The following is a 27,448-nucleotide window of genomic DNA, read 5'->3' on the forward strand; positions in this document are numbered from 1 at the left end:
CCTTGTAGCTGGCAATGTTTAAAGAAGAGATCGTGGACTCTTTCTTTTTGCTTACTTAAAAGAAAAAAATTCTCTCCACACTACTATGGTTATGGTACGTGCATTTCATATTCCCATGTCTATGTATTATTATTGAATAAAATAGTTTTGTTGTTGATACCATGCAACAGAATTCATTGTCAGTGTTTATCATCTTTTGCCATATCATTCATACATTTCTAAGCACAAAACTGTGCACCTTCTTATGACTTTGTTTAAATGTCATGGTGAAATAATAACAAACCATGGTGATTATTTTAGTGGGGCATATAAAGCTACACCTGTGCACTTGTAGCCATCCAGTTAGCAATATTTGATATGCTATGTTGAATAGCCACAAAGTAGTAGGAATGCACGGACAGTGCTTTCCTGCTTCTTTTAGGCAACATTTAAATGTGATATATTGTCAGTAGTGAGCACTGCTGTTGGCAGACTGCAACTTCTTAAGTAGTAAGTACAGTGACCTGATGATAAATAAAGATGTTGCTATGACATCGGACTGTCAACATAATTTATTAAGAACACTAAGGTAATTTACTACATATAGCGGTATTGAGAGCAGTCATTGCATACCAATCTATTGTCTACCCTTTTTAAGTAATTCCTATGCCTCAACTGGAATCACGCATCCAGTTACCGTTAACGTTCACATTCTGCGATTTTTGTGCGTGACTAGACAAACCTCTTCTTAGCTGCTATATGCCTAAGCAATATGGCAGTGGCAGTTATTCTTGCTTATTTTTTTTTTCTGCACAATAAATACTTTTGAGTAAAATATCACAATGAGAGGGCGAAGCAGATGAAGACGAAGCAATAAATACACAATGTCCACAGTTGCTAGCCGGCGGGCGAGAGTCGAAGGAAGTCTGAGTTGAAGTAAATTACAACAATAGAGATGTCATCACGGAAGCTGCGCACCACTTCCTGAGGCAGTGCCAGCATAGCAGCTAGCTTGCTGTGCTCAATGCCGTATTCAGTGCGTCCAAGTGCATTGCGGATGAGGTGAGTTGCTGCATTAGCATCTGTAGGCTTCTGGGCAAGGCCTTTCTGACGGGCAGCAAGAATATGCGCCACCTGGATCAGGCGCATGTTGGGTTGGGGCAGGCGTAGTCTGTCCAATGTTTGTCGACCACTCATGTGCTGGCCCACAAGCTTCACCACGCGGTGTGGCTGCAGCTGCTCCCAAAGGCCATCAGAGGCCAGCACCAAGAATTTGTCATGGGGGCCCAAATGGTGGTGCGTGACTTCAGGTGCACCAGTTAGGTAGGGAGGAGTCAAGTAGTGAGGTGGCAGGGCATGTGGTCCAGCCAATGGCACCAGAAGCTCAGTCACCTGGCTGACGGGCCACTTGTAGTTATAGTCGCCCAGAGCCCTCAACGGTGCCAGCTGTCCCAGCAAGCGGTCCTGCCGTACCACAGTGTTGCTTTCCTGATCTGGGTGCTCTCTCAGCACACGACGAAGCTCTGCTATATTGTCTGCATTGTGTTCCATGCTGAGGGGCTTTGCATGCCAGCTGGAGTCTTCGGTGAGGCTTCCCAGCACTGCTCTGCAGTCACCTGCTGAGGCCACATGCAAATGCAGCCCATCTACATGCACGACGCAGGCGCAGGCTCCCATTAGGGCGTACAGCAAGGAGTGTTGCCACTTGTTCTCGGTTACTTCACGTGAAATGTCAGCATCCAGTTGCAAAAAAGCTTGGTGCAGGGCATCTTGCATTGAAAATGGCCTTCCCACACTTGAAAGTAGTTTATGTGCAAAGGCATGAAGGCTGTCAAAGTGTGCTTGATTTTGCTCATCCGTCAGAGAGTCTGTACAGTGCATAACTTGAACAAGATGTGTCCTGTTATTTTGTTCTATGTATTCCTTAAGTAGAGAGTGGGGAAGTATAGACAATGCTATGTAGTCAAACAGGCGTTGGCTGACAAGTTGTGCAAAACCAAGTCCGCCGTGCCCGTCAAACACGCCGAATAAATGTCCCGTAGTGAGCAGGCAGCGAGCAATAACAAGGCAATCTTCCATGGGGCTGTTGGCAGCGAGCTGATTTGTATCGAAGGACCGCACAGACCGAGCTTGTACTTCCCTTGACGTTTCATTGCATCGGAGGATCTTTGATACCTGCAGGAATAAGCAGTTTCTGGTGAGTACCTTTCAATTTATGTCACCATTACAAAACATCAACGTGCGAAGCATACATGGCTTCTGCCACTCATGATAAATCGTATGAAAAAACCACAACTACTCCACTCGGCGGAGCCCGTTCCTCGTACAGGTTCTGTCTTTTGACTGGATCCACAATAGTGAAGGAGGGAAAAGATCTCCCTATTAAATACAGAAAGGTTGGGAGAAAGATTATACGAGACTCATATTCGGCAGCAGTAATTCACAAAGACGTTACCTCCGGAGGCCCTAGTCTCGGCGCTCCAAAGAGGTCGCTCCGTGAACGTGATTGCTGCTTTGGAATAGTCAGGCAAAAGACGGGTGCGATTTTTCGAAGCCTTGGAAGCGCGAGATGCCGAAGTCCAGTCAAGGTCGTTGCCATCGCTTTCTCCAAATCATTTGTGTTTCGCTTAACCCCAGACGCGTGCCCACTGCAAAGTAGTTTATGTACTTATGTTACAATATTTCGCCACTTTCTCGAACATAGTGGCTTTGTCATTAACAACTCTTTCGGCGCACCGCAATCGTTTAACGCAATGACACCAATAGAGTTTATCTTGTGCGTCGCCATGAATGTGGCCAGATCCCATAATCACTGTGCCGTACTAACGGGAATGTAGAACTCCTAATGTGCCCACAAGTAGCTACGCATTCCGTGTGCGTTATCCCTTTTAACCCCTAAATTAGCAAAAAGTTGGGTGTTGAGTGGTTCACAAGGTTATGCATACTCAAATTTTAAATTTTTCTTGCGTGGCAAGAGGCCACCTCCGTGAGAGGCAACGCTGCTGAGAGACGAGTTGCGCGGAGAGTTTGAAGTTATGGATGATGTAAGTGAAAATTTGGAATGAGAATCGGGCAAAGCGATTGAAGACAAAATGTATCGGCCTGCCATGTGATCGCACGCCAGAGCGTATGATTGATTATATAGAGGTCCCGCTCTGGCAGTCAGTGCTATGTCTGCGCACCTAGTGTTCTTGAAATCTTGAAGTGCTTGAAGGTGCAGGCCACTCCGTGGTGCAGGCAGTGGAGTGACATGTCCACAAAGCCAATGGGAACAAAAATTAGACGTGTTGATAGCGCCCTCTGGATTGCGGCGGCTGTTGTTCAAAGATTAAAAACTGACTATTTTACTGTCAATTGAAAAAGTTTTCATTCTTTTCTGCCCTCCAATAGCTTTTTGAGTAAATATTAACTAAAAATAATGTTTGTATAACTTATAATTGCGTATAAAAAGAACTGGGTTTCAAAGCACCAGGGCGTTTTGATGGGGTGGCTGGCCGTTCGTTAGCAGACGTCACCGTCTTTGTCTGCTTTTTTGTCATGGCTGTCCTGCGCTCGTTGGAGCAGCTCCCTGTCTCAATTTCTCTCGTTTCCACATAGTACAATGCAGTAAACTACTTACTAGACGCTCACAAGTACCTTGCATACTTAGTTTAGTAAGTAAGTGATGCCGCATACAGACCGAGCGAAACGACAACGCTGATCACACAAACTTGCGGCAATAAATTGTTTTATTGCAAGTCAATCGACGTTAACATAAAATAAAGGTCACGTAGTAACGTATTGAAATGTATAGCAGTGAACAATATGCGTGCATCAGCATTCATGTGGAAACAAGGTACGTACTATGCATAGCTCCAACGTAGATGCCCGGAGCACAGCTGTCCAGCGCTGGCTGATATATCCATCGCACTCCAAGTGAAGTAACGTTCGCTGCAGTAAGTAAACGTTTACTGATATCGTTCCAGCACTTTTGTAGCTGAAGATGTCGTAACAATTCGTTGAAAGTATTCGGCAAACTTTCCGTAATTAATATCAACGTATTCGCGTGCCTATAACGAGCAGTGCGGCATGACTGTTCGTTTTCTGGTCCGCGCTGCCATCCAACGTTACTGGATCTAGTAACGTTGCTGCCATCTAAAGGTTCTGGTTCTAGAAGCGTTGATCTAAAGTGTGTCACTTTCCAATTTTCCAGGCGTTCGCACCACGCATGCTTCTGAATGCCTAAAATTAAATGAGAAACGGTTTTTTATGCTTAACATTCTCAAATCTTACAAATAACATTGTCAAAAAAAAAAAAAAACTTAGATGGCGTTTGTTTGCCGTCGCCGGCGGTGCGCTGTCGTCGTTTCGATGGTGACGACGCTTCTCGGCGCGGACGCGAAGCTCCCAACATGCCACGGGCCTGGTTACAGTGTACTAGAAGAGGGCAGTGAGATTACTCCACAGCTACTCTGACGCTTTTGGCGTCACATAAGAGAGATGACGCCACAGGCATCATCAATGGAAGCTTCACCTGCAGAAGCTGCTCGCCGATTGCCGCTCGTAAAAGTTAGAACGTGCATTTATTCGATATTTGTAATAAACTTGCATGCTTTGACTGCCCTCTGATTATATTAAGAGCTTTTGGTGCTCTCGCTTCACAGTGTTTTCTTTTTCTTTTGCGATACAGCTTCCCGAAAATTAGTCCGATGGCAGCCGGTGCAGTCTGTGCATTCTCCTTTCTAGTGCGACGCAGCGAATGCTTTTTGTGCGTGTGTGTGTGTTTCGGAGGGTGTGTGCTTGAGTTAGTAGAGTATTCCTGATAAGCACTCTATTTGTTCAGGCCACATCGTGTTTCCTCGAATATAACACCTCGTCGAAAAGGATGATGTATCCCACAAATTATATGGTTTGATACAGTGACCAAACGTACGGTTCATGCTGTGTAGACCGAACCTAAAAAGAATTCGCAACAAGATTATGCCCGCCCTTTCACGACATAATTAGAAAACAGTGCGCGTTCACTTCCTAGAAAAGCTTTAACATGCAGGCGTGCTGGCTGGGTTTGCGCCTTTATTATAAAGTGAAATTGTAGTGCTTAAATAATTTTTGTTCTGCTTCAGTTGTAGACCATGGCACAACAGTTTTCTGGGGGTTAATCATAATCATAATTATGCAGATACACGCATGTTAGACATATCTAGAGTGACATAGTGAAAAACTATATAAAGGTACACACGAAGCTTCTGCTCCTGACATGAAGCTCTTATTTGCAAGAACTGAAGTACACCATCTAGCCACTGATTTACACACCTTATTCACTTCATGTGTGACGGCTCATCTTCAGCTGCTTGGCCCTCTGCCGCTTCCCTGCCTAATTGTCAGTGTTCAGTCCTTTCAAATTGAATGAAGACGTGTGACAACGTAAAAAGTAATTACTTTCGCTTTGAGGGTAGCTGCGTGCACACTGCAACCAACTTCAATCGAGAGTCTGCGCTGAACAATTGCCAGTATGTCCATAATGCTGCAGAGGGCAGCTTACTCTGGCAAAAACATTCTGTGAAAATATCCTCGAGCTTTTTCATGAAGCTGTACAGCTGATTTGAGGGATGAAGGAGGCCTCCTCGGTCACAAAAGTTGGTCAGCCGAACAAGTTGAAAACAGCCTCGGCATGGATAATGAGTGAGGTATGCGCACTTTTTTTTTCCATCGATAATATGCACAGACGCGGTTGCAAGTGGAGTTCGCAAACTGCGTTGGTGTCTTCCAGAAGCTTGTCCGCTCTGTGCTGGTTCATCTCGCATTCTTTCGGCCTGTTTTCATCCTTCAGGATGCCAAACAATGACAGGTTCTGCTTACTCTTCACGAACACGTTGCCTGTTAGACACCCAAGCGAATAACAGTGGTTTTGCCGTTGTCGTGGCATGGTTGCAGTATGCACTGTAAAGCATACTGTCATCTTGCGTGGTGCGTAACGCTCAAAGCTGATGGCAAAAACTCGGCGCAACAATGTCCACAGCCACACAACGTGGCTCAAACTCTGTTGCTCTGCAGGACTTGACCGGCTCACAACCGGCTCAGCTGCAACGTCCCTCCCAGAATTCTTCCATTGATGGCGATGCCAGCGCTGCCGCTCGTGTGACCAGAGAACCACAAGCGTGCGACGTTTCTGGAGCCACCCCACTGCATACCCTCCGCCGGAGAGTGAGCCCACTGCCTCCTTCTAGTACACTGTAGCCTGCATGGTGCTGCGGTGCATGGGAGTGTACTAGAAGTGTTGAGTGGCGAGACCGCGCCTCGCCGCCCGTTCCCTTCCGTGTTGCCAAGTAGTGGCGGCGATGCAGTCGAATAGATTTCTTCGTACCTGCCCATAATTTATGTCTAACACGTGATGTCATAACCCTTGAAGTATGACACGCCAACCTACTGCTCCATAAATCCTGGGTAGCTTTGCACCGCACGTTTAGCGTGTCTCTGTACAAATGCGCACTGTAAACTTCACCTTTTTGACAGTACGAGGTCTCAAAACTACTTCAAGTCCAACGTAGTCGGACGAAAAACGCACCGCGTAAAAATAGCGGCCGTATGGATATTGTGAGGGGGGCGTGACGTGTGACTTATGTGCGTATACTTGCGGATATATATATATATATATATATATATATATATATATATATATATATATATATATATATATATATATATATATATATATATATATATATATATATATATATATATATATATATATAGGCAGGCACGGTGGTTGAGTGGCCGTAGTGTTGCATATAGTCAAGTAGATCCTCCGTGAGCCGTCACAACGTGGTTTATTTCGACGCTTAGGCCTAGAGTCGGGCCTTCATCAGGATTGAAGGTACAGTTTGTTGGTGCTCAGCTTTATACAATCTCAAATCAGAGTGGGGAGAGAGAAAGAGAAAAAAAAGACAGAAAAAAGAAAAAAAAAGAAAGAAAAACAGAGAAAAAGAATATAAGGTGGACTCCCCCAGGGCGCCCCCCTTCCACTCTTCCTTTCACTAACGCATTCTTCCCGACCAGACGGCGCCTCCTGGCTCTGGGGGTTCGGTGTGGGGCAAAAGAAGCTTTTTTAAGAAGTTTAAGCCGTTAAGTACTCAGCGCCCCGTCGACATTTCGTCGTAGAAAGAGGGGTGCCGCGTATTGCCGCAGAGGCTGGTAAGCGGGCGCAATGCGAATTTGTAGCTTGTGAATTTGGGTGAATGCGAATTTGGTATGCGAAATGACAGCTTTAACCACGGTTTGTTCCCTGACCCACTCTGCCCTCTTCTTGTCTCTCAATACACATATTATTATTCTTTCCATCACTCGTCCTCAATAATTAGCCTCCAAGTTTCTGGTCCGCAGGTAAGTACCGGCAAGATGCAGCTGTCATATACCTTCCTCTTGAGGGTTATAGTGGCAAATTACCATTCACGATTTGAAGATGCTAGCCGATTGCGGCCCCCCTCCTCCCATCTTTATTATTCTAGTTGTTTCATTCTTATGGTTCGGCTCTATGGTTACTACTGGTCCTAAGTGGACATATTCCTTTACAACTTCCAGCGCCTCTCCACCTATCGCAAAGTGCTGTTTTCTGCCGAAACTGATGATAATATGTGAGGTTTAACGCCCCAAAACCACCATACGATTATGAGAGACGTCGTAGTGAAGGGCTCCAGTAATTTCAACCACCCGGGGTTCTTTAACGTGCACCCAAATATAAGCACACGGGCTTATAGCACTTTCGCCTCAATCGAAAATGCTGCCGCCGTGGCCGGTATTTGATCCCGCGACCTCCGGGTCAGCAGCCGAGTACCTTAGCCACTAGACCGACACGGTGGGGCTTTCCGTCGAGACTGTTGTACATTACTTTAGCTTTGTGAATATTAATTTTGAGACCTACTCTTCTGCTTTCCGTGTTCAGCTCAGTAATCATGAGCTGTAATTCGTCCCCTTAGTTGCTCATCAAGGCAATGTCACCAGCGAATCGCAGGTCAGATACGCTCTATTTGCTCTTATTCCCAATTCTTCCCAATATAGGGACTTAAAAACCTCGTATGAACACGTGGTGAATAGCATTGGAGAGACCATGTCTCCTTGGCCTACACCTTTCTTTATTGGGATTTTGTCGCTTTCTTTATGGAGAACTATGGTGGTTGTAGATCCACTGCAGATTTCTTACAGTATGTTTATGTAGGATTTGTCGATTCCTTGATTGCGTAGTGCCTGCATTACTGCTGGTGTCTCGACTGAGTCAAACGTCTTCTCGTAATCTATAAAAGCTATGTGTAGGGGTTTGTTGTATTCCACGCATTTCTCTATTACCTGATTGATAGTATGGATATGATCTATTGTGGAGTAATCTGTACGAAATCCTGCTTGGTCCTTTGGTTTATGGGACTCTAATTTCGCATCAATTCTATTAGCTATTATTTTTGTAAATAATTTGTAGAGAAAGGGCAGTAAGCTGACCGGCCTATAATTTTTCAAGCTCTTGACCATCTCCTTTCTTGTGGATTAAAATTATGTTGGCATTCTTCCAAAATATTCCGGTACCCTTCCTGCCAAGAGACACCTCGTAAATAAGGTGGCCAGTCTTTCTAACAGAATTTCTCCGCCATCTTTCAGCAGGTTCGTTGTTACCTTATCCTCACCAGTGGCTTTGGCTCTTTGCATTACTACTAGGGCTTTCCTTACTTCCCCTACCATTACTGGTAGGATGTTGATTTCCTCTGGGCATTCATTGCTTTTTACGATATCATCCTGGTTGTTTCAGCTTCTGTACAGCTCTCTGTAGAACTCCTCCGCCACTTCAATTGTCCTATCCATATTGATTATCACATTGCCCTCCTTGTCCCTTAATGCATACTGTAAGACGGCGTCCAGGACCCTCAATACTCTTCTTTATTGTCTCGAGTATGTGCTCCACAACTCAATCTGGAGTGGTGACAATGAGTGTGTACAAATGAGAAGATGGGACGCATAAACAATGCTTACACTTATTTTTCCGCGCACTTCACCGGCTGGCCCGGCCGAGACCTAGACGGGAAAGGTAATGCGAACAAAGGGTTTCAGACGTGAAACGCGGTTTATCTCGGAGGCTCGGTAACGACGGTCCGAGGAACCCTCGGCGGGAGTGACAAGGTAATTGACGGGAGATGTTCGTTCACAAACAACGTAAGGACCGAGAAAGCGTGACATAAACTTTTCACAGAATCCTGGTGTACGAACAGGCGTCCAAAGTAGTACTTCATCTCCAGGACGGAAGGTGACGGATCGATGAAAGCTGTCATAGCGTTGCTTGCGGTCTTGTTGACTGACCTCCGTGTTAAGTTGAGCACGTTGTCGTGTGTCAGCGAGCCTGGAGATGAAATGTTCTGGTGTGGTTGTGGACGTTTTTGTCGTTAAATTGAAGAAATAGGCGTCGATGGTGAATGTCGGCGCACGACCGTAGACGAGGAAGATAGGTGAATATCTGGTGGTTCGTTGAACAGTGGTGTTCTGTGCAAACGTTACGAACGGTAAGATTTTGTCCCAGTACTCGTGGTTCGGTCCGATGTACATGGATATTATGTCGATTAGAGTCCGGTGGAATTGCTCTGTCAGGCCATTTGTTTGCGGGTGATAAGCGGATGTTGTGTTATGAACTGTGCCACAAGTTTTTAGAATTTCGTCAAGAATTGTGGACAGAAAGGCATTGCATCAGTCACTCAACAACACGCGAGGTGCACTATGACGCAACACAATGGCTTCTTAAAAGAAGGTGGCAACGTATGAGGCAGAGCTAGTGCGTAGAGGAGCGGTCTCCACGTATCGTGTGAGGTGGTCGATGGCTGTGGCGATCCAGCGGTGGCCCGCTGGCGTTACGGGAAGTGGCCCGACGAGGTCTATTCCGACAACGACAAAAGGTGTATCGGGATATGGAATGGGTTGTAATAAGCCAGCAGGAGCAGAAGTTGGTCGTTTCCGGCGTTGACAAAGTGCGCAAGAAGCGACATAATTAGCCACAAAGGTAGAAATACCAAGCCAGAAGAAATGACTCCTAACGCGGTTGTAGGTCTTTCGAAATCCTAAGTGGCCAGCTGATGGGTCGTCGTGCAATGCTTCGAGAACTTGTTTTCGCAGTGAACGGGGAAGTACTGGCACCCACCGATGTACATCCGCATTGTAAGTATAGCGCTGCAAGACATTGTTCTCTAGCTTGAACTGCCATAGCTGACAACGTAGTTGGCATTAGGTGGAGAAGACGAGCCATTCAAGTATCCGATGATGCGGTTACAGTAAGGGTCGTCACGTTGGCACGCGGCAAACTGGGCGCTGCTGTTTAAAGATGGTGACCCAGCAACTGCCAGGGGTGATAACGTGAGTGAAGAGGAAGCCGCTTGATCATCTGAGGGGCATTGAGGATGCGTGGTTGGAGATGAAAGTGGCAGAGGGAAGCGAGAGAGAGCGTCAGCATCCTGATGCTGTTTGCCAGACCTGTACACAATCTCAAAAGTGTACTCTTGCAAACGCAGTATCCAGCGTTACGGGAAGTGGCCCGACGAGGTCTATTCCGACAACGGCAAAAGGTGTATCAGGACTTCAGCGAGGACAACCAGCATAGGGCATGGTGGTCGGTAATCACAGTAAAGTGGCGTCCATACAGATAAGGTCGAAATTTCCGGATGGCCCAAACGACAGCGAGACATTCCTGCTCTGTTATTGAGTAGTTCTGCTCCGCAGGTGTTAGTGCGCGGCTGGCATACACAACTACTCGCTCACGTGATGTATCGTCGCGCTGGAGGAGGACAGCACCGATTCCGTGGCCGCTGGCACCTGTGTGCAGGAAAGTGGGTGCACTCTCATCGAAGTGACGGAGGACGGGGTCTCATGTCAGAGCACGCTTAAGGGCCTGGAAAACACACTCGCACTCATCAGTTCATGTGAAAGCCGTTCCTGACATCAGAAGCTTGTGTAACGGCCCCGCAATGGCAGCAAAGTGACGGATAAAGCAGCGGAAATAAGACGCCAGGCCCACGAAACTTCACAATTGTTTTTGATTGCCCGGACGTGGAAAACTAATTACAATTTTGTCGGGGGCCGTGTTGAACGCCATCTTTGCTGACAAGGTGACCCAATACTTTGATGCTTGTGCTGGCGAAGTGGCACTTCTTGGTATTGAGCTATAAACCAGCGTTCGAAATGCACGTTAGAACTTTGTCCAAACGCTTAAGGTGTTGAGGAAAAGTAGAATAAATTACGATGTCGTTTAAGTAACATAAACGGGTTTTCCATTTGAGACCACGTAAGACAGTATCTATCATGCGCTCGAATGTTGCTGGAGTGTTGCATAAGCCAAAAGGCATGACGTTAAACTCGTAAAGCCCGTCAGGCGTCGCAAACGCTGTTTTCTCCTTGTCTGCTTCGCGCATAGGTATTTGCCAATACCCGGATCGGAGGTCGAGGCTGGAGAAATATTCTGCGCCTTGTAGGGAGTTCAGGGCATCATCTATGCGTGGCAATGAGTATACATTTTTTTCGTGATCTCATTGAGCACTCTGTAATCAACACAAAAGCAGACAGAGCCATCCTTTTTCCGGACCAACACCACAGGAGACGACCAAGAGCTGGATGTCCCGTTTGGGCATGTCGGGGACGTTTTCCTCTATGATTTGCCGTTCCGCCGAAGACACACGGTATGGGCGGCAGCGTACAATAGACCTGCCTTCGGTTCCGATGCTGTGCTCTGCAACGGAGGTGTGGCCAAGAACCGTTGGAATGTACGTTAAACGAAAGGCTGTGCTTTTGGAGAAGGTCTAAGAGGTCTTTCTTTTGCTCGGGAGTGAGGTGGAGACTTATGGTAGCATTTAAAGCAAGAGTGGTAGCCTTGGTATCAGTTGTAACAGGCAAAGACGGTGATTTTGCGTGGAGGGGAACCAGCGAAAAAGGCTCGCTGTCAGCCAAGCAGCTCACAGCAGTGCCCTGGGGCCGCATCACTGGTGAAAACGTTGGGTACAAGGCGGTGACCAATACTTTGCCGTCGTTAAACCGCACAAGGCCGGGTGCAATGGTAAGCCCCGCAGGTTTGGAGCGAACTGATGGAGCTGTGAACACGTCACCGGTAACTATAGCATCCAAAGCAATTGTGAGAATTTGTTCATCTCCTGGCGAAATGAAACAATCAGCGTCAGCAATGAAACGGAAGCTGCATGAATCGACATATCGGATGAACTCTCAGTCGCTGACATATGAATTACTCGCTGACGACATGATATGAGCGCTGATGCTGAAGAAAGGAAGTCCCATCCTAAAATGAGTGTGTGAGTGCACAAAGGAAGTACAAGAAACTTAATGTGTTGAAGGATGCCATCTATGAAAACGCGGGCTGTACAAACACTTGAAGGCTGATAGTTACTCCATATCCGCAATGGAGGGGAGGGCCATCGTATGGTGTCCTAACTTTTTCAAGCGGGCACAAAAGTCTGCACGAATTACGGAAAGTGTCTACCAGTGCTTCAGTTTGTATCAGGCGCGTAGCCAGAAATGTTTTTCGGGAAGGGGGGGGGGGACCACCTTGATTTCGGGAGGGGCTACCCCTGAAAATGGTCATTTTCCACTCTCTATGCTGTGGCGAAAAACAATTTCTGGACGGGAGGGGGGCACGTGCCCGGTGTGCCAACCCCAGGCTATGCCCCTGGTCTGTATACCTTCAACATACACCAATACAACATTTAATGGGTGGTCCGGAGGAGTTTGACGCAGTTCAAAAGATGAAGCTTTCCCTCCCGAAGCTGCACTATTTGGTTTTTCAGTTGACGGTCCAGAGTTGAATTAGAAGGTCGAAGTGGAGAAGAGGAATGCCGCATCGGTGAAGGTGAGTGACGACGCAAGAAACGGGACCTACCAATTGAGCCGAAGTTCTGCGGAGACGGCGACTGACGTGTGCTGTTCTGATACAGTCAATGATAGGGTGGTCCAGTGGTGTAGAAGTCGTCCTGTTCAAAGTCATTGTATATAACTTCGTCTTTCGTATTACTGACGGCGTCGGCAAAACCTTGAGATATGACCACGGATTCCGCAATAGGAGCAAGCCGGCCAGGTAGTGCGCCAGGCGTTGTAAGGCTGGGCAGATGCTCGCGGTGCGAGTGAGATGAGCGAACCATGCACTCTGGACGCTGGTAGCTGCATTGGGCTTTGCTGGGGTGCAGGTGTCATAGCAGCAACCTGAGCATAAGTTCGCATGGACACAGAATGTGAGCTCGGGACAGGTGTGCCAGTCATCGAGACCAGGCTTTGGTGGGGCGCAGGTGTCATTGCAGCAACGTGAGCATAACTTGGAATAAGCATAGAATGTGAGCTCGAAACTAGTGTACCAGTCATCAAGGCCAGTTCCTCCCTCACGACGTCGCGTAGACTAGTAACAGGTGGCGTTGTTCGAATATTAAGGTGGCGAGGTGAATCCTGTGCATGAAGTTCCTCGCGAATGATAAAGCAGATAAATGTACGCAGCTCTGTTGCGTCATGGCTCGAGCTCAGGTCAGACATATCAGGTTGCACCCGAGTGGTCTGAAGCTCCTCAAGGTGCTGACAGGTAGCGACAACATCGGCTACGGTTTGGGGGTTCTGCACCACAAGCGCATTAAAAGCGACAGTCACAATGCCTTTGAGCAGGTGGCGCACATGGTCATTTTCCGCCATATAGATGTCGATGCAGTGGTAGAGGGTGAGAACATCTTTAATGTAAGAAGTGTATGACTCGCCGGGGCGTTGAACACGTGCACTAAGTCTCTTCTTGGCGATATCCGAGCACACTGATGGGTTGGCAAAAATCTGGCGGAGCTGATGTGTAAAGGCGGGCCATGTCGGAAAATCTGTAGCGTGGTTGAAAAACCACGTCTTTGCGACGCCGCTCAAGTAGAATACAACGTGGGTGAGTTTCGCAGACTCATCCCAGTGGTTGACGACACTCACGCAGTCATACTCCTTGAGCCAGTCTTCGACGTCGTCCTCACCCGGAAGCCCTGCGAACAGCGGAGGATCTTTTTGAGGGCTGGTGACCAGCCGAGAAGGGTTTCTTGGCGGTGGGAACGGTGGCGAAGCTGTGGCGCTGGGCCGGTCGGCTTGCGACATTACAAAACCCAGGTCGTTTAAGCGGCGGCCTGAACGGAGCTCCAGGGATGTGTTCTAGAAGACGTTGGGGGTGTCTTGTAGTGCGAGAGGATGCAGGGACCGGGCAGCACTCTCCACCACTTGTAAGACGGCGTCCAGGACCCTCAAGGCTTCTTTATTGTCTCGAGTATGTGCCCCACAACCCAAAATGGAGTGGTGACGATGAGTAAGTACAGATGAGAAGATGGGACGCATAAATAATTCTCACAATACATCCAATTTTTGCATATGCACAAGTTTGCCTTCGCAGCTTTTAGACTTCTGCCGCTTTTTACAGCCTGCTCAATTCTCTATATGTTATACCTTCTGACGTCGGCTACCTTACCTTCTGTTGATTAACTTCGAAAGCTCCACTAGCTCTGTTTTGTCGGTTGCATTTGAGGCTTTCATGGTTTGTCGTCTTTTAATGAGATTTTTTGTCTCCTGAGATAGTTTGCCAGTGTCCTGTCTAGTGACTGAACCTCCGACTTCTATTGCACATTCTTTGATGATACTAGTAAGGTTATCGTTCATTGTGTCAACGCTAACTTCAGTTACCTCGTTTAGAGCCTCGAATCTATTCTGAAGTGAAACTCAGAATTTCTGTACTTTCACTCTCATGACTAGCTCATTAATTGGCTTCTTGCGTATCACTTTAGGTCCTTGGTTTTTAAACCTAGGTGAATACGAGCTCTTACCATTCTATGGTCACTGCATTGGTTCTTGCCAACTACTTCTACATTCTGTACTATGTCTGGGTGTGCACACAGATTGAAGTATATTTCGTTTTTAGTTTCGCCTTTACGACTTTTCCACATCAACTTACAGTTAGCCCATTTTGTGAAGAAGGTATTCAGGATCTTTTCTTGAATGCCTTCTTCAGAAGAACAGTGTACTTGCAACATAGAGCAAAATAATTTCCAGATGAAAAAGTGGTGATATAGTGGCTCAAAAGCACAATACTTAGAAAACTCACATTCTCAAATCGAAGAAAACTACGGGAGCGAAACAGCAGCCGTGGGAGTACCGCTTGTGTGAGCTTTGAGTACAGAATTTCTTCACGAAAGGCGAGCGCACACTGGCTGCATGCCATCAAAAGCAGTCTGTAGTCAATCGAGCAGTTAAATACACATTCCGTAGGCCAGTTTAACTTCTCTTATTTGTCACGCAAGTAAATAACACATGCGCAAATAAAAAAAATAGAAAACGGTTGAGCTTCGCCTTCAAGAGCAGATCGCGATAGCGTAATTGGCCTCGACCGCTAGCCTATCTTCGGTTCTCGGTGCATGCCTCAACCGTGCCGTCAGGAGACGAACGGCTATATATACACGTAATATTGGCCGTTTCCAACTATCATTGAATGCCGATTGCAAGCACAGTTGTGAAGTGCCCACAATTATTTTTTTTTGCAAATCAGTGAAAGGCCCACTATACAACCGTATAGAGCGAGACGCATCGTTTCAGTTTGTTGATGATTCTGCTGCTGATGATGATAAAATATGTCTGAGCGCTTTGTAATGAGCGGGCCTTTAAAAAATCCCCTTCTTGCTCGATTCACGATTCTGTACGCTTTTGCCACGCAATATGTGATGCTAAAGGCGAGTTATTTCACTACATGACATGCATGTAGTGTTTTCCCACAGATCTTCGAGAAATCTCGTGTCTGTGTGGTAGAACACCTGCTAGCCACGCAGACGGCCTGTGTTCGATACTCACTCGAACCGGGAAATTTTAATATTTATTTTCTTCGCATCATTCTCGACATTTTGGTTATGGTGATGATGATGATGCCTTTTCAATCTCGACCACACAACGACACCGACGTCAACCGCATAAATTAGCCTCTTAACGCAGTCGCATAAAAAATCTAGAGCGTTGGAGGACGCTGCTCAAGCTCGAAGTAACAACACCGTGGGAGTTTTTTGTTCACGCTTGGCTTGCGTATACCTGCGCGCTGTTTTTGAGCGTCCTTCCTTGTGTTTTAGCAGCACGCTGCCCTTTCGATGGAGCTGTACGAGACCATTGTTAGTTCGCACTCATCCTGCGCTCGCTTTTTTTGTGCATCCTCTGCAATTTAACGGTGCGCTGCAAGCATTGAGCTGCTAGCCGTTCTTAGTGAGTCATTCTAAGTTCTTACTATCGCATTCATTGCTTCGTCCTTGCGTGAAACTGTGACCGTCTGCCCCCTTTTCTTTCTTTATTTCTTCACATTATTTGTGGTGTTCTGGGCTGTCAGAGAAGCGAGTATGTATATTGTTGATCACGTGAACTATGTCAAAGGATAGATCCGAGGTTGACACAAAAAAAAAGGGGGGGGGGGGAAAGAAAGTGCACGTTTGGAAACACGGGGGATGTGGAGGTGCTCACCTCCGGACCACCGGACCGACCACGTTCGAGCAAAGCAAATCAACACTTCTTCATTTTTCTAACGCTTCCAGATCATAAGTATTGACTGTGGAGGTAGTACAGCTCGTTCCGCCTTACCATCATTTAAATTTTTTTTACAGCGAAAGCTGTTATGAAATCGCTTTCCGGGTCACGCGCAGTTTGCTTGCTGTCCGCCGCCGCCGCCGGTGTCCGTAACGACATCGCGCGAAATTAGACACCTTACACCAAGGTGTGGTGCAAGGTGTCTAATGACACAGTGGGGCTCAAACTCGGTCCGCTGGGTATATACTAGTTTAATATTTTACCACGTAGTTACGTTGGTGCTTATAACTTGTCAAACTTGTCTTAGGCAGGCATGACCTAGCACCAATGGCACAGTGGGGCTCGAACCCAGGTCCGCTGGGTGCCAGCCCAGTATTCTACCACTGAGCTGCACCGGTGCTTGTGAGTTGTTGTCAAACTTGCCTTAGGCAGGCTTGATGTCGGGAAATCAATCGCGTTAATCGACTTATACAGCGTTTTACAACAGCGAAAGAACAACCAGTCGTCGCACAATGCGAATAGCGTAACAATTGGGCCGTACGATGCTCCAACCCATTACGAAATCTTGTTCTTGTTTCCTTATTAATCATAATGTATACCCACTTCAGCCTTAATTTCTCATCGTCGTCAGCCACTGCATGGACCATTGCCACAAAATTCCTTGCAAGTGTTTAGCGGACACGACGCTTCTCAGAAGAATGACGAAAAATAGCATAGTGAATGCCGGCCTATTACCCAAAAGTTTAATACTAATGCCCTAGTGGGTACCAAGCAAGTGTGCTTGCAAGATAGTTACCGAATTAGTGTCTTGAAAAGGCTCTGAAAGGCCGCTCCTTTAGCTTTCGCTTTGACTGTGCTGCACCTACCACGCAGACCTGGCGTTTTTTTTTTTTTTTTCAAATTTCTTTTCATTTCTAAGTGAAGGCCAGGAGGCATATTTCCTGTGACTACTCAATGCAAAGGGAAAGCCACAGTTTCATCTTCATCATCATTACCGTTGTTGTCGAAAAGTTTCTGAAGGTTTCGCCGTTAGGAACGCTCCCATGCAGGAGCCAATAGAAAGACGCCGGCTGGCTGAGGTGGGGGTCTTTTCCGCCATGAATTCCATGGACGCCGCTGAGGAGGATCTCCGAGAACGACAGTGCGCGCTCGCCCGAGAGCGGCGGTGCTACAGTGTTCTAGAGGTTCTAGTACACTCCAGCAGTGCCGACGAAAACCGGATCCCGCTGCCAGGGCCAAGCGAGCAGAGGAAGAACGACTGTACGTCCATTTCTCAAGCCTGGTATGCAAAAAGAGGACACAGCAGCCAAACGACAACAACGTCAGGAGAATACCAAGCGAGAGAAAGAATAAGAAAGGCGGGAAGGTTAACCAGGGCTGAGCCCCGGTAGGCTACCCTGCACGGGGGAGGGGACGAACGAAAGTTATAAAGGAGGAGAAAAAAGTCACGGACTGGGCTGACGCGTAACAGTTCCACGTTTCACATCGCAAAGGATGAAACAGGCCGGCGTCTTTGAAGAAACGCAACAGCGCTTTCGTTGCCTTTCGGAATTGGGATGGGCAGCGCCATGGTTCCAATACCTTCTTGACAGTGCAATCGCCCCTGTCGAGTTGATTTAGAACACGGTGGAGGTGAAGCTTCTCGTTTGTGTATGCCAGGCAGTAACATAATAAAATGTGTTCAATAGTCTCATCGATGGCGCAGTCGTTGCACTACGTGCTTCTGCCATCCCAATCTTAAATCAATAGGCATTACTGAAGGCTACGCCTTGACGCAGACCCCACAACACGTAGCTTCCTCCCTAGAAATACAAGAAGGTAGCCGCAGTCGTAGAGATGGGTCGAAAACAGTCGATGAGCTGTGATGACTGTCAAAGGTGACCCAACCACCATGGTGCACACACGCGAAAAAAATGACGCGTAAAAAGAAACACAACTACAGGGTGCACTTCCCCAGCATTCACAGTTATAGAGTGGAGCTGCCCACACTTTGTCACGTCTGTTACCTCTATATCTTTCTCGCTTTCCATGTTTTGCTAGCTTTCTTTATGAACGTTTCTCTATCTCTACTTCGCTCTCTTTCTTTGTTTTGCATACGTTTTATTTTTTTGTCTTCCGCTGTTTTTGATTTATTTCGTGTTTTTTATTTCGTGTTTTTTATTTCATATCATTCTCCTTACTTGTCTTTCTTTTTATAGTTTTTTTTTTCTAGTTCTCTGTTTTGTCTTTCTTTCTGTCTATTTCTCGTGCTCCACTTCACCAAGCGGAGTTTCCGTTCAACGCTCGCACCTGCTGTACTCGGTCTTGGGGCTTGCCAAATTCCTGTGGCTCATACCAACTTGTTGAGTTTTGCACGATGGAGCACAAGTCACCGATAGCTGAATCGCGTAGCGACTGCTTTCCAGAAAAAAAAAAATTCTCAGAAAGCGAAGCAACCCCGACAGAGTCAGTCAGTGAGCGCGCTTTCGTACCGACTTGCTTGCCAATAATTTAAAAAAGAAAGGGTTAATATCCGGTAGGCTTCAAATCAGGGGTAAATTCAGCCACTCATTGTAGGGGGAGGGGGTGGCGGTCGCTTCAGGTGAACCCGGAGAGAGAGGGAAATCCTATGAATAGGATAGTTGCAGTAGCAGATGAGTTCTACAGAGATTTGTAGAGTACCCGAGACAACCAGGATTATAGTTTCCTCACAGCAGCCTGCCGTCCTATTTTGATTTTTTTTTCGTGCAACTCGTTTATAGCAATTATTGGTTATAACAATGAAATTTTCTGTTATAAGTGGGTCATGCACAAGATGATGGTTTTTCGCTCACAACCAACGACGCCGACGCCGGAATTTCTGCCAAACGAGCTTCTTAACGCTATCGCGGTAAAAAAGAAGGTCAGTATGCGTTGTCGCCCTTAACAATTTATTTAGCGCAAAAAGTCTGTCGGCAACACTGAATCACAATGACGGAAGAACACAAAGCGCACAAATATAGAATTGAGACAGGCATGAACTAACCAAAGTGCCGAAGTACATAGTCACGACTTTCAAAAGGGCGATATGAACACGAAATAAAACACACATTAAGTCGAATTAAACATTTGATTTAAGAAATTTGTCAGCTTCTAAACACAAGAATGTATGATCTAAATTATCAACAAAGCATAAATGCCGCACGCAACGTAATTGGGAAATGTAAACATGAATACGCAAACATAGAACATATCCCATAAAAATGCCCACACAGTACACGGCTTTTTGATCACAAAAACTTGGACCCCCTTGAGACGCGTTGGCGCGGTGCTCTGGCTAGCACAGAAATCAAACACCAAGTTTAGGCCATTCAGCACCCACTCCCCCCGGGAAGTGGAAGAAAGGCTAAACCTTACCGCGAAGACCCTGGTATAGCCTATTGGCCTTGTGGCCAATCTGCAGGTTTTGAATAAAGTTTTGTCTACTCACGTAAATTGGAAGCCATTGTTTTCTTTAGGATACTTTTCTGGGTTGAGAAGCGGTGAGGATCGAGTCGCTGCTGCCCCGTCATGCCCTACCCATGGTGCCGTCTCTGCTGTGCATCTATAGGGTATAGTGAGGCTTAACAATCGTTCTTTACCGATGATTGATCGAATCCATCTTTTCAGCCCACAAAGAGTTAAAAAGCACATCTCTGCTGTCGCAACGCTGATCGGCAGCGTCACCAGCACTTCTATGGAAGTAATAGGACAATCTCCTTGAGGTAAGTGCCGAAGGCCGCTAGAGCCGTTAACGGAACACGCGCACACATAAAAAAAGAGGGGGTAATGGGGTGGGGTCGGTAACATTCTCCTTAATCGTTAAAGATGCACTTAAACAATTTTAGTCTGGTGGTTTTTTTGTTTTTAATTCTAGAGAAACATTATAAATTATAACCGCTACAAGTATCTGGAGAAAAATGTCGGCGCTTGTTTAATATAAGTAAATCAGATGTGCTGTACCGTAGTCATATGCCTTTGGCGAAACCCGTCACTTCTAGATGTGAAGAAAAATCTACAAAAAGAAAAAAAATGGCCCCATATCTGCATGTTACACAGCAAATGTCATCGAAAGACGATAGATAGTCTTCCGTCTGAAGAGAGTGAGCAAAACGTTTATTTGATGTTCTGGGCAAGAAAATCGGTGAATGGTATTCTGGAGGCGCTGCGTTAGAGTGCCTCGAGCATGCAGCGGAAGCGAACGAGCGCATCAAGTCACGTCAAACGTGAGACATGGGCGCTATCTGGCAGTTATCTTGGAAAACGAAGCGCGCGCTCCCTGCGCGCCCGTCTCGGAGGTGGTAAGGTGTAGAACGCAAGGTGACGGGTAGGTGCCACCACCGTGTCATCTTAGCAAAGCGTTGGAAACGCTTGTCTTTTTCGTGCAAGCGTTGCCTGATCAGCGCATCGTGATAAACGCTACGGTCCTTATGATTATTTTTGTATGCATTTTCTAGTAAGAGACACACATACAGAATGTTGACCTGGTGCCTCAGATATGCGCAATAATTGCTTTTTAATTGACAATCGCACAAGTACGAAAGCCGAACCTTGAGCAATATTGGTGGGGGCTGTGGATGGGGTCGGCTGTTTTAGGTAGCGTTTGGCCACTTTGGTGCCGTTTAGAGTACCGTTAAGAGCAGACAAACAGACAGATAGACCAAAATGTTTGCATCGAAGGTACCCAAGAAAGACTGTCGTCTTTAAAATAAGTTATGGTATCCAAAACCTATACGCTACTTCTTCAATAGCATGTGAAGCGGTGAAGGCTAAAATCAGTCAGTGACAGAAGCCGCTGTTCGTTGTTCCAGGAAAGAGAGCAGTATTCGTCCGTTGTTCTGAGATCCTCTCGTTTCAGCCGTTGCCGCGTAGAGAGAGCTAAAAGGCAAAAAATGGAAGAGCCCTTCTAAATTTTTTTTTTGTAGGCTTGACGCGAGTTGCAACTTTGCTGTATTGCACGCCAGTAATGAGGTGGAGTATAATTAATAAGGCGGCCCGCCCTAGCCGTCTGTCACCCTTTTTCTTCGTCCCACACTTTTTTTTTTCTGTTCGGCATAGTTTTAAATAAGGAATGAAATGTGGAAAAAAGACAATTGTTATAATTATAATTATTAGTTCAAAACGAAAGCGATCGTGCATGTGCGAGCGTACGCGCGCTTCAAGGTAGATCATAAGAATACGCAGTAAAGCTTCTGCGAAAAATCGCAGCTACCACGATTAGTTCAATAATAGTAATTGTTTGGTTTTAACGCCCCAATACCATGATATGACTGGTAGAGGCGCCGTAGAGGAGGGCTTCGGAAATTTCGACCACCTGTGGTTCTTTATGGTGCGCCTAAATTTAAGTGTACGGGCGTCAAGCATGTTCGCCTCCATCGAAAATGCGGCCGCCATAGCCAGGATTAAATCCCGCGACTAGCGGGTCGAGCAGTATAACCTAGACCAATGTGGCGGCACGATTGGTGTGTAGGACAGACAAAAGAAGGGTTGAGCATGCCCTGTTGGGATATTGCAACATTCATTTAAGCGAGAAGGCTGTAGTAACTCAGCTCGAGACTTTGGGCGCTATAAAAGAAACGTAAATTGACGTGGGTGGCGGGGCATTAGGAGACTAATCAGGGACTTTAGGGAGGTTTTGGTTACACAAAATAAAGGGGCATTGGAATTCAATTATTTTTATTCATAAGCTTTGTAATAACGTAATAAATAAATAAAGGAGAATGAGTTTAGCGGCATATATACCGTACCATCTTGTTTAAAAGGACATAATCGCAGAGAACTTGCTCAAGCACCGCAGAATGTGCAGTGTACGCGTGTCTCAAGGGACAACACATCGGAGAGTAACACGAGAAGAGAAGTAATTTTATAAGACTGGGAATGTGACTTTTTCTTAACGTACTCAACTTGTAGGTGCGCCCATTCGCCTCAGCAACGTGTAGATGGTACGCAAGACTCCTTTTAAAATCAAGGGTATGATGGGTCGATACATAACAACTTAACTCATCAAAACATATACCGATAATACGTATAGAGGCGTATGTCGTAAAAGCAAAGGTGCTTTGGATGGTGAGGAATGCACCTTGAATGAGGCTCCCGTGACGAGAGGTGGAGAGGAGGGTGAAGCTATATATTTTTCTTTTTTCTCAGCAACTTTTGATGTGGTTAAATATACGTGCTCTAGCTAAGCGTCAACAAAACGGACACAAATTCCATCAGTCGGCGAGTACAGCCGTACGCCGTGAGAACTACTATTACGTACCAAATAAATAAAAGACGGGCTAAACGTAACTTCAGCGGCCATTAATTCTCCTAAGACCAGAGTCCTGGAGAGCACGCCGCGAGTGAACATCTGTGGTAATGCATCATTGTGGGGTGCCGGAGCCCCTTTCTATCCGGTGAAATGAACGATCTGGTACACCGTCTCGGTGTGGGCCGCGGCCGACCCGGTTGGCGAGCTGGTAGCACTGCAGCGGTAGACACCGAAGTCAGCCGGCGAAACCCCGTAGATAGTCAGAGAGGCGTGGTGACCCTTGGTGTCGGCAAAGAATCTCCTGTCGGCCAGATCCAGATGCTGGTACACACAGCCATACTGCACGGGGCAGAAACACGGCCCGCAACTGGGCGGTGGAGGACGCCATGTGACCGGCGGCTGGCCCCGCGGATGCGTTGCCTTCACCCATACCACGTTCTGCGAAACAGTGATTCAAAGTGTGCATTCGTAATCTACACGGATCGTCGGGGAGGGGCCAAGAAGCTTTAGATACATGGCATGAAACAGTTCAGGGGATAATAGCACGCTAACCAGCATGTCAATCGTAGGCGTGCGTGAGGTTTTCTGTCAGGGGGAGACAAGTACCACCGCAGACGCCCCCGTCTTCGATCCCCCACATTTCTATCAGTCGATCCCGAAAGGACGCAGTGATGACGTGCTGCTCATCACAAACACCTGCCTTTAGTTCATGCAAGGTGACGTCAGGAAGTAAACAGTCTTTGGAATACGTACAAAATACGGAGTCCTAGCTCTACCGCTATTATCACCAGAAAAGCTTCATGGTCATCGCACTAAACACTGTACATCACCTTGCACAATAATTAAACAATGGCCTGCCAGGTACGACTGATCAGTGGTTCGGGTCAATGGGACAGACTTCGCACCACCCTTAGATAAATTAGGGGGTGGATGTGGCGCCATAACCCCCTCCCCGTACACACGTATACGATTGCAACTTCATGGTATGTACAAAGGCACATGACACGGGTGCTCTCACAATCCGGACGAGGACGGCCGTACAGAAGTCTGGATTTCACCAAAGATGTGAAGCCTCCTTTGCCATGGCCACTTCATTATGTTTCTGCATCCATGTTACTGTTATAAAGCCTCCATTTTCATTTATGTATTTCGCTACTCTGGAAACAAAAAGCTCATCTGTACGAACAGTTACGGGCATAAATAACTCTGATTGCTTCTATCGAGCACACTGTGCAGTTTATTAACAAATAGAATTGGACTGACGTGTAAATTAACAGGAGATTCTGGCATGAAGACTGCGTCATGCCCGTTGTAATAATGGCCAGACAAACCATTCTGTCATGCGACTCCGTGCAGAATCGCAGTACGGTTTGTCTGTCTTTCATCCCGTTGAAAAGGAGAACGCACTGAAACGACCGTGTAAGACGACAGTCGTTTGTCGCAAAGCATTTCATTTGACGTGCGCGATGACACTTCTAAGACGACTTTTTAATAGCTCTCTTGCGCTCCTGGGTACGCACACCATGCGAGAAAACATTGGTAGGGCTAATATATAGGAAACCTTTAATGTATATACACCTCTATAATAAGAGAAAAAATGTCGTCATTAAACAATGCGTGTCCAGCATCGTCCTTTTTCGTACAGGCCGTCTTAATCTGGTTAGGGAGGGATGAAGCTAGGCTTTGTCACCATTTATGCAATCAATACAGCACAGCTAACCCACTTTTATACGCCCTTGGGGGACTCTGTATTCATTGATGTTGCGTAGCCTAAAAGCATACATGACGTTATAAACAAGCTTTGTACGGATGCCACATGTGCTGTTTTTAGTGTACCTGTGTCTTTGTACTACGAAGCGTGTGCATGGCGGGAGGGGGGGGGGGGGTCGCTTGCGATACAACTTTGAGTGGACTTGTGTGTCACTCAAAGCGTAGCTGTATATTTTCTTCCTAGGGAGACGATTAGATACGCCATGCAGCGAGTTTTAGCAGTAACCTTGGTGCTGACATATTCGAATTCATACAGTCGATTCGGTCTCTTTAAAGGACAAGGAATAGCTTGCACGGCTGATGTAGATGAGACAGTGTGCCGTCTATCTACGACCTGATTACTATTTTCTGGCAAGGACTTATGCAAGGTTGACTATGCCCTGTTAGTATGCTTGCATAAAAGCTTGCGTTATTCTCTGTTAACAGGCAACATATTATGACTGGGTTTTCAAAAGCAGGCGAGGTTGTTTCCATGGTTTCTCCCCAATCAAAACAGCCAGAATAAGTCTGGCTAAAGGATATTCATCAAAAACATAACGCAGAAAAGGATGGTCTATTGGTTGGTTTATAGTGTTGAATGTCCCAAAGCGACTCAAGCTATGAGAAACGCCGTAGTGGAGGGCTTCGAACAATTTATACCTGTGTGTGTGTGTTTTTTACGTAATGTGACATTTCACAGTACACGGACTTCTTGCGTTTCGCCTCCATCGAAATACGACCGCCGCGTACGCAACCGAACTCGCGTCATTAAAGTCGGAAGCCGAGCACTGCATGCACTATATATGCGCCGCGGTGGCGCATAGTGAAAAAAAAAAGAGCACCAAGTTCTCTAAAGATGCAGATTTTGTTTTGTGCAGGCAAAGGGAGTCCAAATTATTCCACTCTGCAAAAGGAAAAGATGGGTTGATGTATACTTGGGAAGTTGTATACAATTAGGACATGTTTCAATTGCACGCGACAATTGGTGACAAGGTAGGACGTGCACGGAATGCTGTTCGCTGAGGCGCCAACTGTACAATGAAAGGTAACGCATTTCCACGTAACTGAACACCTATAGGGATCGTGGAGCTCTGCGTATTGTTCTGTTATACAGCTAAATGTTGCCCCGCCACGGTGGTCTAGTGGCTAAGGTACTCGGCTGCTGACCCGCAGGTCGCGGGTTCGTATCCCGGCTGCGGCGGCTGCATTTCCGATGGAGGCGGAAATGTTGTAGGCCCGTGTGCTCAGATTTGGGTGCACATTAAAGAACCCCACGTGGTCGAAATTTTCGGAGCCCTCCACTACGGCGTCTCTCACTATCATATGGTGGTTTTGGGACGTTGAACCCCACATATCAATCGCTAACGCTAAATGTTGGGGGTTATCAAGTATATCGCATTTTTGGCTGCAGCACAGTACAGTGTGAACATACACGAGATGTTTCTGGGTACTACTAGTAATAAACGCAGTAATTATTTCAACAGGTGAAAAGCGCTAATTGTGAGGGACGCGATATCAATCGAAGAGCAAGCGTTTTTACCGAGACCAGCTGATTGCCGTGCAGGTCGCATACCAGCTCGACGTCACGCCCTCCGTTCAGGTAACGCACCGTGCCCATGCCAAGAAATTTGCCTGGGAATGGGTCCAAATTTTTCGGTTTTGGTTGCCTTGGGTATGATGGGACCCATGGTCCTGGATACGGCAGGGAAGAAGGCGGTGGCGGGGGTGGAAGTGGAGGCAGTGGAATGATGTGGCGGCCATCGAGGTAGCCGGGCTGCTGATGGCCAGGTGGTTGATAGCCAGGCTGCTGATAGCCAGGTGCGTAGGAATAGCCGTGGGGCGGCTGGTAGCCATGGTGCCCCGAATAAGGGTACTGGAAGCCACCCACGGTGGACGCTGGTTGGTACAGCCAGTACTGGTGGTGACAATCGGTGCGCGGCGGCGGCGCGGAGTGATGGTGCGCCGTGCTCTGGCGCTGGTCCACGGCGGTGAGCAGGCAGAGCAACAGAGCCGTCTTCATGGCGCACTCGCGTCTCTCGGCACTGTCGGGCGGCGCCCATGAGACCGCAGCTCTTTTTCGGTCAGGAAAGAGGGTCCGTCTCGGGGCATCAGCCAAGCCGAACGGCCCGAGAGTCGTGCAAGGACGACCTTGCACGCCTGTCTCCAGGGCCACCTGATGACGACCCCCGGCGCGTTCAGGTACCGCAAGTTATACCGGCGTTGGCGAAGCTGCCAGGAGGGACGCAGAGGCTTTTGTCCGGCGTCGCGCTGGAGGCGCCATTAATGAGGGCCCTCCTCCGACGGCCATTCCTTTCACGGATGACACTGCTCGTCACGTCGGCTCTTCTGGCCGGAAGCACGGCTGCGCCTACGTCGCGCTCAACGCCTATCACACCACTCAGCGGGCGCACGTGTCACACATTCATTACGCCTGCTTGTTCGTCTTGTCCCTTTAAAAGTAATGGTAAACGAAGGAGCTTCGTCTTAGGCGTAACTTCAAGTTCACTCCACCTATCCGACAATTCCACACTTTGCACACACACGCACGCACGCACGAACGCAAACATATCGGAAGTTGGACACCTTCCGAAATCAAATAACGGCTACGCCCCGGTTTCTCTATACTGTATAGTACTCTTTGTTGCCTTGAAATGAATGTTTCTACTGAGATTTAATACAAGAAAGAAAAAAAACGTCCTAGAAGAGCAGTACGGCTCAATATTTAGTGTCTCCGACGTTTTTATTATTTATTTACTATAGACACCAGTATTATTAAGAACAAACTCAAATATAAGTCAGATATGTTGCTTGACCTGATGTTGTACCTCCTTATATACTTGTTGTACCTCTTTATATTTACTTTGCTATGTACCGATGCTATTATATCTTGTCAAGTTGTATAAGTTGTATCATGTCGTG

At 46.9% G+C, this 27,448-nt stretch overlaps 2 protein-coding genes across 4 annotated transcripts; both read right to left on the reverse strand.

Moving 5' to 3' along the window:
• Positions 1–533: 533 nt before the first annotated feature.
• Pdp (pyruvate dehydrogenase [acetyl-transferring]-phosphatase 1-like protein, mitochondrial) lies at positions 534–4,042 on the reverse strand. Of its 3 annotated transcripts, none has more exons than XM_075877474.1 (2): positions 3,823–4,042; positions 534–2,154 (listed from the first exon to the last, which is right to left on the reverse strand). In XM_075877474.1, the coding sequence occupies exon 2, from the start codon at positions 2,056–2,058 to the stop codon at positions 877–879; it is 1,182 nt and encodes a 393-aa protein (XP_075733589.1). In that variant the 5' UTR covers positions 2,059–2,154; positions 3,823–4,042; the 3' UTR covers positions 534–876. The 3 variants fall into 3 exon arrangements, with proteins under 3 accessions (XP_075733589.1, XP_075733588.1, XP_037283488.2); XM_075877473.1 differs by lacking the exon at positions 3,823–4,042 and adding an exon at positions 3,162–3,227; XM_037427591.2 differs by lacking the exon at positions 3,823–4,042 and adding an exon at positions 2,435–2,785.
• Positions 4,043–19,421: 15,379 nt separating this feature from the next.
• Positions 19,422–26,847, reverse strand: LOC119176354 (uncharacterized). Its single transcript, XM_037427592.2, has 2 exons — positions 26,070–26,847; positions 19,422–23,218 (listed from the first exon to the last, which is right to left on the reverse strand). The coding sequence occupies exons 1-2, from the start codon at positions 26,547–26,549 to the stop codon at positions 22,919–22,921; spliced, it is 780 nt and encodes a 259-aa protein (XP_037283489.2). The 5' UTR covers positions 26,550–26,847; the 3' UTR covers positions 19,422–22,918.
• Between the last annotated feature and the right edge of the window lie 601 nt (positions 26,848–27,448).

Source organism: Rhipicephalus microplus, chromosome X (assembly GCF_043290135.1).
Source record: "Rhipicephalus microplus isolate Deutch F79 chromosome X, USDA_Rmic, whole genome shotgun sequence".
NCBI classification, from domain to species: Eukaryota; Metazoa; Arthropoda; class Arachnida; order Ixodida; family Ixodidae; genus Rhipicephalus; species Rhipicephalus microplus.